General features: G+C 38.5%; 1 protein-coding gene across 4 annotated transcripts in view; it reads right to left on the bottom strand.

Moving 5' to 3' along the window:
* Window positions 1-1,039: 1,039 nt before the first annotated feature.
* The window catches only part of bahd1 (bromo adjacent homology domain containing 1), a 61,678-nt gene continuing 48,158 nt past the window's right edge, over window positions 1,040-14,559 (bottom strand). For all 4 annotated transcript variants that reach the window (XM_083543661.1, XM_083543664.1, XM_083543663.1 and 1 more), the window contains exons 4-7: window positions 9,253-9,412; window positions 4,911-4,990; window positions 4,501-4,592; window positions 1,040-4,420 (exon numbers count right to left, since the gene is read on the bottom strand). In XM_083543661.1, coding sequence (XP_083399787.1) covers window positions 4,234-4,420; window positions 4,501-4,592; window positions 4,911-4,990; window positions 9,253-9,412 — 519 coding nt within the window. In that variant the 3' untranslated portion in view covers window positions 1,040-4,233. The remainder of the gene's footprint in view (window positions 4,421-4,500; window positions 4,593-4,910; window positions 4,991-9,252; window positions 9,413-14,559) is intronic.

Genomic DNA, 14,559 nt, shown 5'->3' with positions numbered 1-14,559 from the left:
CTCATGTCAGGTGTCTCTTTGGTGTTCTGTCAGTGGCGATAGATATTTGGTCGAAAGGAATTTCTTTTTGTTTTTACATCACCCACTTGAACATACTTGTAAAAATGACTTGTTCAATAGCATCTGTATACACTTTTTTGCCTTTAATTGTTTTATCTTATCTGCTCTCCTAAATCTCTTCCTCCAAATCGGCAAGATAGTGAAAAGTGTCAAACATGTCATCTGGTCAGCAATAGTAGGAGGATAATATCGAACCCAATGCTTGCATTAATTACTCGCTGCGGAAACAAGAATTCTTTGTTAGTTTGGCAAACAGCAAAGCCTTTTTCTCTCCACAAAAAAACCCCTATTAATTTAACCGAGAAAGACTTTGTTCATTATATAAACCATGAATGTGAATCTCACAGCAACGCCTGGCAATGAGTCGCCCCTAAAGATGCACCACTAAGTGGACAAATCCATTCTCCGGGCACTAATCATCTAACTCATGACAAATCTGCTACTTAATGTCACTTAATGAAATCTTATGTAGCACAACGGACCGCATTAACGAGGCATGAGTCAGTATTAACGTAAGCAATGAAAATCCTGAAAATCCCCCAATTTGGGGTGAATTTTGAAAATCGTGCTGGTGGGGATTTGGAATTAGACTGTAGTTAATGTCAACAGTCTGTTACACAGACTCAGGACTACAGTTTGCTTCTGATCACCATCACTGCACCCCACAACATGGTTTAGCTGTGATAAATGGACATTCGGTGCAACCCGGATGAGGTTCTCTCTTGAGTCTGGATCCTCTCAAGGTTTCTTCCTCATGCCATCTCGGGGAGTTTTTCCTTTCCACAGTCGGCACCGGCTCACTCATCAGGGACAAACTTACACTTATAAAGAACATATTCATTTTTATCACCATATTATCTGTGTGAAGCTGCTTTGAGACAATGTCCATTGTTAAAAACGGAACACAGATAAAAATTAACCTATGCGGCATTTTAAAATACAAAAAAACAAAAACAAAAAAAAAACAACAACAAAGATGTCAAACTCATATATTATTTATTCCATTTAAATATTTTCCTCTTATACATTTTTTTTTTTATCTTAAATAATACAAATGCATGTGCTAGGACTAATTTCCAAGAATGCCCAGTACTTCCATGCTGCATTGAAATATATATTTGTATACACACATACACCCACACACTCACATCACCATAGGAGCAAAAAAGCGCTTGGTGAGTTTTGTACATCTTAGAATTAACCTCCCGCTTTCTCCGAGGCCCTTTTTTTTTTTTTTTGGAACGTGACTCTCAGAACTTTCTACAATAGCGAGGACGATTCACAATGCTGACGAAAGAGCAAAAATACTTAGTACTTGCTATGTAAGACTTTGAAAGAATGTTTACAATGCTGCAACAAAATGAAGAAAAAAAAAAAAACATTTCTTGTGCGTGTGTGCGTCAGTGTAGTAGAGGGTAAAATATTGGAATGCTGCTGGATCGTATTAAAAAACAACCGATTTCTAATCATTTCAAAAAAATATTATAGCGCTGTGATGTACCCGAAGCCAAATGATTCTTGCGTGTCTACTGAATGCCAATGCCATGACTGTATTGACTACATGCTCATTCACTGTGGTCATTAAATAAAGAGCAATGAGCAAAAAGTCAGCAGACGGAACATCTCTAGCGTTCCCGTACAGCGTTTTTCTCTCCTCTTTATACAGTCGTGTTCGGAAATATATTCATTTTTCCCCATTATTTAAAAAGAAACTAGTTCTTTCCTAGCTAACCGTCCAAAGGGAAAAAAAACAAACAATTGCAATAAAAATCATTAAGAAAACATAGTTGCAAAGCAGCCAGAGAGAAAGAAAAAAAAAAAGCGCTGAATAAACCACAGGATCTGTTTCTGTTTACACACTGTACATAACGACTTCGTTCGATGACCCCTTCATCTCGAATAGCACTATAAACCTATATTCCAACCCAACAGGGTGTCAGTGGTGCCACCTAGAACAAGACACTGTATTGTCCAACTGTTGTTATCAATGATAATAATAATCATAAAAAATAAAAATATCTTGCACTATAAAGAAATGGCAGATGAAGAACTGAAAAGAAGTGATATGCGTGTTCTTTCATGCTGTACATTTTGGCCAGTACTGTCGAACATGGGTATCTTGAGCGCTTGATTGGAGTCATCGGCATACTAAACTAGTACAGAAATCACATTTCTAGCTATCACCACAATACATGTGTGACTGATATACACTCGGGTATTTCTTTTAAATAGTTAAAGAGGAATGGATAATTCATGTAAAACTTGATGTGTGTTAGCACTGGAGCACATTCGCTGTTATGAAGGAAAACCATAACGTGTATATGCTTGTTCACGGCGTCGAGGCCTTACATGAGAATAGAAAAAAAGGCATGGGTTGTTTTTGTTTTTTGGTTTTTTGGGTTTTTTTCCGGGGGGACGGGACGGGACGTTTCCTCAGTTCCGGCTGCCTCATTCTCTGCAAGGATGCATGTTTGACCTACGCTGAGTGATGCAAATTAGATCGGGGGGGGGTTGTTGGGGGTGTGGAGGCATGGGGTGGTCTTAGCAGCCTTTTCCAAAAAACAGGAAATAATGCTTTGTCAAACTTTTGTACTTGATTCAATAGAAGGCATGAAATGACAGTCTTACATCATGCTTTCCTGTCTGCAGTTCCAGTTCGGTGGTCCGATGCACCCAGGTGATCGTTGCTTCTTTAAAAAAGTTACGGCGTGTATTTTCTTTCCTGGCCTTTCTATTCTTTCTCTGACCTTAAGGTCAATTTTCTTTTCTTTATTCTTTCGTTCTCTTTTCTATCTCAGCAGGAGAGAGTAAGGGGGGGGGTCACTACAGTGCAATGAGACTCATAAGGAATGGCTTTTTGTTTTTTAAGCACAAACTGCTGCATGATACAAACCAAGCTAGGGCAAGAGAAGCAAACGCACTATGAAAGGGGGCGGGGATAAAATCCTCCTGTTGTTTCTTTTCATAGCGGACTAACCTATTACTATTAAAAGGCACAAAAAAAAGACCATATGAAACAGTGTTTTCATATCGATCCCAAATAGGAAACAAGCGTATCTAAAAAAAGGTAACGCTGGAGGACGGGGGTGATGGGGGGGCGATGGCACATACCGAAAGCCGAAGTGTGTAGGCAAGGCAATACTTTTCTATTGACACGAAATGGATTACCTCCCTCGGGTTTTGTAGGATCGGAGACGTTAAATTCTCTCTGTTCTGTATTTACACGTACGACAAATACACAGTATTTTTCTTCCGTTTTAAAGTCAGTAGCAGGTGAACGTTTCAGACGGAATCACAACTGATTCGCTGAACGGTAGATTAGTGCAAATTTATGATGGCCGTGGGTTGGGGGGGGGGGTTGGTTGGGGGAGGGGGCGGTGCTTGTATCTAGCGGCGCAGTGTGAAAGCTTTGGTTTGCTGGGAAGGCAGGATGTGAGGAAGGGAGGTGGAACACGCTCTGTCTAAGGTGTAAGGCAAGTTCTCACAAGCTATAGTAGGATGAGAGTTCATTAAAGAAATCTCAAGTCTAATTGGACGATCGATGGTAAGACAAGGAACTCCGACGTTATCTGGGCCACCAGAATACCTCTATGGTCCTGCATGGTACAACAAATTAATATACGATCAGTTGAAGATTTAAGGTTAAAGATTCAAGATTTGGGGAAGACCAGGTACTCGGTTTGGTCTTGGTCGAGGGAAGTCATTTTTAATTACTCTAAAAATAAATATTTCCACCATAGAATCTATAAATAAATAACTCTACAGCCAATAAGGGCACGTTTATAGTCTAAGTCATAATTTAAGGTACCCCTAAATGTACCTACAACTCATATCTTTTTTTTTTTTCCCCACACACAAATCCGGCGAGTATAAAATAGAACTATTGACAAGCCAAATATATATATGTAAGCAGTTTCATGGAGTTACAGATCATATATTAGCCAACAGATCTGTCCCAAGTTGTGCTCAAAGTAGCATTATGCTGAATCACCAAATCTTAGGTTTCAGCAAGTATGAAGTCTGGAAAGAGCAGCCTTAACTTTGACAGTATTGTTGCCTTTCAGGAATTCCTTGGATTAGAATATTGATTGTGACTTCACCTTATAGACTCTGGTTTTCAGTGTATGGCTCCACGATAGCAAACATTATTTATTTCTTTTTTTACTACTAGCGCTACTGCAGGTTCTTCAGAAGGCGGCCGTAGCGGAAGTCGTAAACATGGCGACAGACGAACACCAGGTCGGGGTCAACGTCAGCCGGGATGCTGCGATGAGCTGGAATGGCGTAGTTGCGAGCCGGAGGGACCAAGGGGGCACTTTTGGGACGACCCTCCTCACGACGCTTCACCAAGGCACAAAATCTGAAGCAAAACGGATGCACGCTAGAATGAACCGACCATTAATTCGGACTCGTTATTGACGTTGCAGACACACGACCTACCTGCAATATTGTGCTAATGTCAAGACGTAGCACTTATCCTCGATGCACGCGACGCTGTTCTCGTCCTGATGCCGGGATGCAAAAATCTCGTTCTGGAAAGAAAAAAAATCCCACAGCACAAGACACAAAGCTTTGATGCTCAAATATTCAATACATCAATGAGAGCAGACAATCAGCGCAGCGCACAGGTGTCCAATTTCAAAAGCACTCAATGCAAGAGCAATGCAAGTCGGCTGTGTGTGTTTTTTTTTTTTTCTCTCCCCTTAGCCACGGTCTCCAGGGCTTACCGAGTGCAGAAAAGCCTGCGCTGCCTACTGCCTCTTAGAAAACTCATAATCAAGGCAAGTCAAATGTTTACACAATGCTTTCTTCTGAAGAACTCTCTTGCCTTTGTCATAAACACAACTCACCTCACAGTGCATGCTGGGATTGCGGCCCCCCTGAGTGTGCTCTGGACGGTAGTACCAAAACAGGCTCATCATCAGCTCCCCTGTGGAGAGTCATATCACTTTTTAGTTTATCAGCTCGGTGCAGCAGTCACTATACATGACCCAGCAGATGGTAAATATGAGTTTTCAAAAGAGTGCTGCTTCCACCATAAAATTACAGCACAAAATAAGCTAACTTTACAATATTTCCCAACAAACAACATGCACAGTGTGTTGAATGTAGTTGTCACTATAGTATCTTTGTAGATGGTAAATTGGCATAAATTGATTAGACCTTCTGACAGACAACAGACAATATGAATCCTAAAACGGACTAAAGCCGACTAACTTATATCAGTTGTACATTCCAGAAATAAGAAAACATCAGTATCTCCTTCCCATGATCTCCTCCTCCTCCTCGAAGTCGTACCGATGTAATGCAGCATCTTCCAGCACAATACCTTGTCAGAGCAATGTAGATCATTTCTCTGCTACACTGTAATTACCAGAATCTGCTCCCCTAATTTTAAATGCTTTCACCTGGTAGGTTCCCAGACGCAGGCCTGTAATCATCCCATTGAGTGGAGGTGAGTTGCTACTCAGCTACTGCGATTATTATTGCAGCAAGAACTGGGAACCTTTGCTCTTCTCGTGTCTCGGTCGCAATTCAGAGGCTCGCGTTTCAATTAAAAATAGACTGCCGATGCATATCGATCATGTCATTTAACTTCTGTGGCGATGGACAGTTATGAATTGCAGGGTTACTGTGACTTCACCTGCAATTCCCATCAGCTTCATTACTTCAGCTTAACCACTGGAATGCGATATTGTGGCTCAGATAGAAAATTCAAGCGCAGATCATTAGATATTGATCTAGTTTTCTTTCTTGCCCTTTTGCAGTTGAGTACCATCTTTGATACGAGCGCCTATTCAAAAGGATCCCTGATTAGCGTACAATTTTTGCTGCTATCAATATATCCAATATTTTGTTTTATTGGTCATGTTGCTATGTATTTTAAATGTTTAATGTTGGAGTATCTTGTAAAATGCCATGTTATTATCAAGTTTTTATTTAATTCTTTTAAACTATCAATTCATTTAGTAATCGAGTATTCTAGCGATTAATCGTTTATTTATTAAAGAGCAATACTAAATATACAAGAGCAAATATGATGGGTCTGTTAAAATGAACAAGTCATTTGTTTCCTTAAAAAAAAAAAAAAATAAAATAATAATAATTATTGCTGAAAATGCATACAAGTATAACTGAAAACTTAACCCATTTAGAGCATATTAAATACATAAAATAATACATAAATACATAAAAAATTCATAAAAAAATATATAAATGTAACTACTTTAGATTACCCCCCCCCCCCCCCCCCAAAAAAAAAAAGGAAATGCCAAACTTTGGAAACTTTGTTGTTTTCTTTGGCTTGAATCCTATCCGTTCATGTGGCTCGTTTCCAGCACATTAAAAGAAAAAAGTTTGCCTAATTCCGAGTTTATTTCCCGCAATTCTGACTTTATCTCTCGTAAACATCCAACATTTCTGGTGCATCCACCAGTAACCATGTCAAGAGACCGGTCTTATTTTCTCTTGTATATTTAGTGTAGCGTATTTACAAAGTAAAAGTACTTATCCGATTTTTTTAAATATTCGTAGGAATGTTTTTTTTATTCTAATTACTTCAGGAATCGTTTCAGCCCAAAATTGTTCCCAAAAATGTTTTAAAAAATATCAACACTGTCTACGTCTATTTTAGGGATGTGCATCTCTGTAACCATGCATCGAGATGTGAATCACATCAGCCTTAGTTTAAAATAGATGAAATAAATCCAGGCGTTCTTCTCCTGTTTTGTCTCCAGGAACATGCAGCTCTACCTCTGCCATGTTAATCTATTTTCTATATGACCCCCTGGACACGCCTCGGTCTCCGTAGTGTTATGATATGCCATATTCACGTAGCAGCGGTGGTGCTGAGAGAACTCGCTTGAAAACGTTTAGCGAAGATTCTACATATAAAAAATTGGTCAGAAATGATCTAAATAATAAAAGTATGGCGCGTCTACTAATAATTATATATAAATAAATCGTTTTTCAATCCGTGCAAATATGTTCAAAAATATGCCATAACGCGTTAAATTTTATGCAGGTGCACTGATGCGAAATCGGTGAATCTTACCTTTTCTAGTGTATATGCTTAAATTAGCCACATATTAAAATAAAAAGCACAATTATAGTTAGATTGTTTAATGCGTTGTTTTTTCTCAATTTTCGCAATTTCTCAAATAATAAAAAAGAAAAGAAAAAAGAAATGCATCCCCTCACCCCTAAGCACGTGTGCGTATTCTACTTCCTATAGAGCTAGCTTTGCTCATTTCCTTGAAGACATTATCACCTCATGACTATGACACCATGAGTGCAGTTAGTTCTGAAACGCCAGAGCTGGACGACAGACAGAAATCAATGCCCAAATTGTTTGTGATCTAAACATCTGCGACAGGCGCTTACAGAGCCCTGTATAATGCCCTTCACAGGCTATGAAAATACTGCACTCTATTCATCACTTTTCTCTGGTGCACAGCGGAGGTGAAGAGCGAAGCAAACAGCACACATGGCTGCAAAACTCTGCTAGGAAGAAAGTCTTAAGCAGCGCAGACAGGTTTTAGTAGCAGGAACTAAATCAGGCAGAAGAATCCCCTGAGCAATCTGATGATAGAGAAGAGAGTCTTCACCGCAGTAAAATAAACAGTCGAGAAACTGATTTAGACGCGAGATCTTTTGAAATTTCAGCAAACATGACTGGTTTGTAATATTAATATTCGAGGATGATGGACTAAGATGGACAGATCAATTTGTAAATGTGGTTCTACAACTGAACAGTCGCTCAACGTCAGGAGGATGAGCATCATGATGTAACCCTGCAATTATGACTTGGGAAAGTAAACAAGCATATAAGCATAAGATATACGTGTCAAAGCAGCAATAGAACAATACGCTATATGAGCAAAAGCATTGCGACACCTGACTTTTCCAGATGTATGTGCTTCTCCCCACACTTTTACTAAACTTTTAAGTTGGAGGAACACAATTGTACATGATGTCTTCAGATGTGGTTACATTACACTGTCCTTTTACTTGGGAGTAATTGAGCATTCTGCTAATTATTCCAACAATCAATCGAGTATTCTCTATTAAAGAACAATACTAAATAAACAAGAGACAATAAGACGGGTCTCTTCCTTTTAGGTAAAATTAGTTTCCTATTTAGTGAAATTCACATTTTATTGCTGAAATCTTATACAAGAATATCTGTGAAACTCATTTAGTGCATTTAATTGCTATATTACATCAAAATGTAAAAACAACTATACATACAAAAAAAATAAATAAATACATAAAAATACATTTCAGATTTAAAAAAATAATAATGCAAATAAAATAGTACGGTATTTTCTTTATATTTTAGTTTGAAATGATCCCAAACTTTGGAAACCTGAATCCTATGGAAGCCCGTTTCCGCCACATAAAAAAGGTTTGCCCAATTTCCAACTTTTTTTTCCTCGCAATACCGACTTTATTTCTCGTAAACATCCGACATTCCTGGTGCATCCACCGGTAACCATGTTGTTGGCCTGAAGTTTGAAGCAGTTGGTGTGTGAACGAGGCCTCCTCTGCTTCATCTGTCTGCGTTCCGTCTCCTCCAGTGCTGATTGTTCGGGATCATGGGCTTAGTTCGATAGCATGCGAAATTCTATTGATTGTAGCCAATGGGTAAAGACTCTGGCACTATAGAGGGTGTGACGCTTCCCGATTGGCTAAAACAAAAAAGCTCGTAATTGCGAGCAAAAAAAAAAACTCGGAATTGGGCAAACCTTTTATTTAATGTGGCAGAAACGAGCTTCCATATGAATCATCTCCCCGTTCCACCATTTTTAATTCTGCAGCATTCTTCTGTTTTACCTGTCCAGAGCGCTCTGGAGTTTAGCGGGTGGTGCGTCAGTAATAATTGTCCGTGGGAAACGCAGTGCTTCGTGTGTAGTTAAATGGACTAAACAAAGCATCGAGGCAAAATGATTTGTCTCACTACATTTTTGCAATCGAAATCCTCGAGGAAACGTTACAGCCCTAGTTTGGAGTGGAAGACCTTAAATAGCCTGCTATAAAAGTGATTATTAACTAACTATTAATTAACAGAAAATGGGGACTAAATGTGGAATGGGATGTTCTAAAATCACATATATATCTTAATCAGGTTTCCACAAACTTTTGTCCATATTGTGTATTTCTTGATCAAAGTAGTAAGGACTTTTGGCGTACCTGACTCAGGGTCCTCCCAGAAGGCAGACACTTTGGCCACGTAGGGGAGCGACTTCTTTCGTGGACCAGACCGCAGCAGAACAGTGTCTCGCACCCTGATTACTTCCCCGTCTCTCTGCACTCCTTCGTAACATCTGCGCAGTGCTGGAGACTCCTCGCCCTGTGGGTCATCACCGCACATGAGAAATAAATACACACATCGCAAGGCTTATCATATATTTTACGGATACGGTTCTTCAAAAATGTTGTATTACCAGGGGTGAAGGTATATGATGGAAAATCAGTTTCATTACTGAAGTACTGAATGGTTGTTGCAAGCATGTCATTTATTCATTTTCATTCAATACTTTTCTATCTATATCCACAAAGTGCTGTTCATTATATATATATATTTATATACACACACAGTACAGACCAAAAGTTTGGACACACCTGCTCATTCAAAGAGTTTTCTTTATTTTCATGACTATGAAAATTGTAGAGTCACACTGAAGGCATCAAAACTATGAATTAACACATGTGGAATTATATAAGTAAGAAAAATGTACTGTGAGGAAGAAGAAAAGAATGTAGACAGTGAAAAGAACGTCAAGCGCCTGTCAAAACACTGGCACACCTTTTTGAGGACACATGCATTTTCGCTTTGTTTATATGCAACAAACCGAGTAATTGAACGGCAGATTTACTTTGACCAAACTAATATGAAGTATAGTTAGAAGTTTTGAAAATGGCACGAATATTCATTTTCACAAAGTCTGCTGCTTTAGTGTTTTTAGATCTTGTCAGATGTTACTATTGCGTACCAAAGACTTTTATTGATAATTACATCAAGTGTATGCAAACAGTCAATATTTGCACTAGTGACCCTTCTTTTTCAAGACCTCTGCAATTCACCCTGCTGCCAATCAACCTCTGGGCCACATCCTGACTGATGGCCATTCATGAATAATCAATGCTTAGAGTTTGTTAGAATTTGTGGCCTCTTGAGGATTGACCAGTTCTCAATAGTATTAAGGTCTGGAGAGTTTCCTGGCCATGAACCCAAAATTTCTCTAAACCGGTTATGGCAAGGTGCTCCATCATGCCGGAAAAGGAATTGTTCTTCACCAAACTGTTCTTGGATGGTTGGGAGAATTTGGTCTCAGAAGTACCATTCTACCATTCACACTGTGATTGAGCTCACTCCCTTGGCTGAAAAGCCACCCCTCACATAAATAGTCTCAGGATACTTTACGCTCACCTTTTTCTTCTCCGCGCAAGCTTTTTTCTGGATGCCTCAAACAATCGGAAAGGGGATTCATCAGAAAAAAATGACTTTACCCCAGTCCTCAGCAGTTTAATCCCTGTACCTTTGGCAGATGCTTCATTTATCTCACACCTGCTTGCTGCCATTCCTGAGCAAGCTCTGCACTGATGGTGCCCCGATTCCACAGCTGAATATTCTTTCGAAGAAGGTCCTAGCCCTTGCTGGACTTTCTTGGTTGCCCTGAAGCTATCTTCACAACAACTGAACCTCTCCTTAACGTTCTTGATGATCCGATAAATGGTTGATGTAAGTGCATGGTTGATTTTTCTTACTAGTAGCAATACCATCGCTTGTGAATCCCTTTTTATGCAAAGCATGACGACAAGTGTTTCTTTGCAGGTAACCATGGTTAACAGACTAAGAATAATGATTTCAAGCAGCACCCTCCTTTACAAGTCTGCTATTCTAATTTCTCTCAGAGTGATCATCCTTGTCCTCGTCAACACCTGGGTCAATGAGAGAATCGTTGACGTGATGTCAGCTGGTTCTTTTGTGGCAGCGCTGAAATGCAGTGGAAATGTTTTTATTTTTGGGGGGATTAAGTTTTCAAGAGGGAATTGCGATCTGCTCTTTAATAGTTTGATCCAGTTAATTCTAGAGTAGTTTATTAGGATTCAGATGTGGTGAATGAGTAGGCCATTCCATGATCCATGGTAGATAACACCATTGCTCGCTCTCTAAATAACACTTAGTTTTTTAACACAGAGTTTGTATGTATGCTTCAGGTCATTGACTTGTTCTATGGTGAACAAGTTGCAGTCCAGACTAAAATAAGTTTCCAGAACAACCCCAAACCATTAAGCCTCCACCTCCCTGTTTGACTGTGTGTGTGAGGCAGTCTGGTAAAATCTTCTCTCCTGTTCTTCATCTTACATAAGTTCCTCTTTTAGAGCCAGAAATTCTTGCAGCCATTCACTGCCATTCTTGTTGCATATAAATAAAAGGAGCAAGCATTGGTTTTAAACACAACAAAAGACAAGCTGTTGCCAAACTTTTTACACTCGCGGAAGTGTTCACACTTTGGCACGGAAATTCCTTCCTTAGTTAGTAGTTCATAATTAAGATTCGAGTTGAAGGTATACACCTCATTGCTTTACAAATGAACCAATTCCAGATATCGCTCCAAAACGCGCTACTTCTGGAAGCTTCTGGAGACGACCAACATCTCAAGCCCCGGCGCCACTCTAAAAACCCGCCGAGAGTAAACGGCAAATTTGAAACAGTAAACAAAAACTTGGACAGTGCACGTAAACCATAATTACTGAAAATGAAACTGCACAAAAAAAATTAAAAAAAATAAAAATGCTGTGTATTTGACAACTACGTTACAGTTCCGCCACGGCGTTCGTTATTTTTAATTTCAGGTTGCTTTTCTTCTTTCTTATTGAATATATTTTGTTTATTTCTTGAAAAGTTCAGTTCAATGCTTTTTGCCACTAATGTAACTCCACAGTAATTAGTTTTCCAAACCTTAGGTGGAAAACATGGTGCATCTACAAGAAAAAAAAAAAACAACAACAAGAAGTCACAACAGTTCCCACACTTTTCTCACATGAAGAAATTTAGATATGTTAAACCCATTACAACCTAACAGGAGGTGTGAAGTCAATTTTTTTAAGGCTTAAAAAATCCTTTCTGAATAAAATTTTTTATTTGTTTTTTCCTCCATATTGAAGCTGGTGCTGGATCTGTGATGATCTCAAAAGTTGAGCTATTTTATGAGTTGCTCAGTAGCTCCTGGTTCCATCACCTCAAATGACTGTATAAGACTGTAAAAAAGAACATTACTCACAATCACACACTCCGGTGCTCATGTTAGTTCTCACTCTTCAGTGTTTTGTATTGTTTAAAGACTATAATCACACTCTTGATGTCACCCAAATGAGGATGGGTTCCCCTTTTGAGTCTGCTTCCTCTCAAGGTTTCTTCCTCATAACATCTAAGGGAGTTTTTCCCGGCTGCTCATCAGGGAATAAATGCACATCGTTCACCTTTACTGTTGATTTCTGTAAAGCTGCTTTGAGACAATGTCTGTTATGAAAAGCGCTATAGAAATAAACTTGACTTATTCACATACATACCGTATGCTAATAAGAAGCAATCACCAATTAATGACTTGTTAATTACAGCAAATTTGTATTTAGTGAAACCCACAAATTCCATAAGTGTTAACAAAGCATGATGATAACGACTAAATGGCTAAAAAAAATTAAATGATCACGTCTACAAGAAACGCATATTTACATAGCAGTGTATGCAGCAGTCACAGCACCAGAAAAGGCCAAAAAATGAAGCGAAACCAAAAAAAAAAAAAAAAGATAAGAGTGCTGGAGGATACTGGGATCTTATGAAACAAAGATCTTATGAAACAAAATTGTCTTATGAAACAAAATTAATGATCAGTGCAAAATGTGAAAAAAAAAATAAAAATAGCGTGTGTTGTGAAATAAACAGCTGGCTAAATTTCTCTGATTTATTCCAGAAACCTTCACTTTACATACGCACGATGACTACTGTCTTTCGTTTAGGGATGGAAGAAGAATGCGTACTGATTCAAGAACACAGATGGATGATTGAAAGCAGCACACTAGGCTGTTACGGCTTATTGTTGGTTGTGACATGCAAGATCGGTCGTTTCTCTTTCATAGAAACGGGACCCTCTTTTAGTCGGGAAATTAATTTTCTCCTAATTGAAGTCGTTTTTGTCTTTAAATGGTTCATTAGTTCGTCTACTTAATCTTAATAAACAAACAGGAGGGTTCTTTTTCATCTACAAAGCTTCGTGGGCACCAGAGTTCTTTCAAACTAAAGAGTTAGGAATAAATAGTATTTATTTATTTTACTCTAAAAAAGTCTATATGCTTGTAACACTAACATCCTTTTGAAGGACAAACGAATTGTTGACTATTAAAAGGTGATCAATTTACATTAAACATCACAACCATCATTTGTACAATTAAACTATGAAGCTCCGAAAATTCCAGTAATATTGACATGGCTTATGTTACACGGATCTGACTTTTTTAATAATAATAGCGGTAATTACCATAAATCAAACAACCTCTAATATTAATGCGCATTTCTCACTGGTGGTGACATGTGAGTGATAAGCTACCATGATCTTAAGGAGCGATGTTGTACAGTAGATACACAGACAGAAAATTCTAAGGCTGCAACAACGTGGGGCTGCTTTAGTTACAGCTTAGTGTGACGGTAAGATAACAGCCGCTTGTGTGATGACTGAGAGTACAGGGTCAATTGGCAGCAGGAAAAAGCGTGCGCCCCAAGTCATCCAAGGCAATGGGAGCATTTTATATTAAACGCGACAAAAAAGGCTGAGGATGGAAGTACCGCAGTGATGCACGATGAAAAGAAAACACGCTGGTGTGAGGGATGAAGGCGAAATATCAGCACGGTGAGCAAAAACTGTAGAATCCTCATCATGTTTAATGAAGTGCTATTGTGTAAACTGTTTAAACTTCAGGACAGTCGCACTGGATCCGTTCTGTCGTGACTCGCGAGCATCAGGTTACACGATCAGCTCGCTCACGATATAGTGATGGATTCAATTAAAACGGTGCGAACAAACACTACATCTAAAAGCAGCAAATAACAGCAGCGGTAAACGATTATATTTGTAGTCACTGTTGTGGATTTTAATGAATGATTATGCATTTGTACACTAATGCATATTTTTTCCTTTTTGAAATTTTAAACCAAGCCTGTAAACTCGCTGCGTTTCACCGTTTAATTTTCTTTAATAGCATTTGTCTACTACAACAATAACTTATCTGTTTTCAAACGTGATTTACTGCGACATTCAAATGCTTGTTTTTTAATGTTTTATATTTAATTTATACAGATATTTAACTATTATACATTTTTTTATTAATTCTTAATTCAAGATGCTTATATTTTCACAAGTGAAATAAATGTCTTCAAAACGATGCTGTATTATATTTTATATTGATTATTTTAAGCAGGGTTGCCATCTACAATTA

The sequence above is a fragment of the Silurus aristotelis genome, assembly GCF_946808225.1.
Source record: "Silurus aristotelis genome assembly, chromosome: 6".
Taxonomy (NCBI): domain Eukaryota; kingdom Metazoa; phylum Chordata; class Actinopteri; order Siluriformes; family Siluridae; genus Silurus; species Silurus aristotelis.
This window is presented reverse-complemented; position numbering and strand designations above follow the sequence as displayed.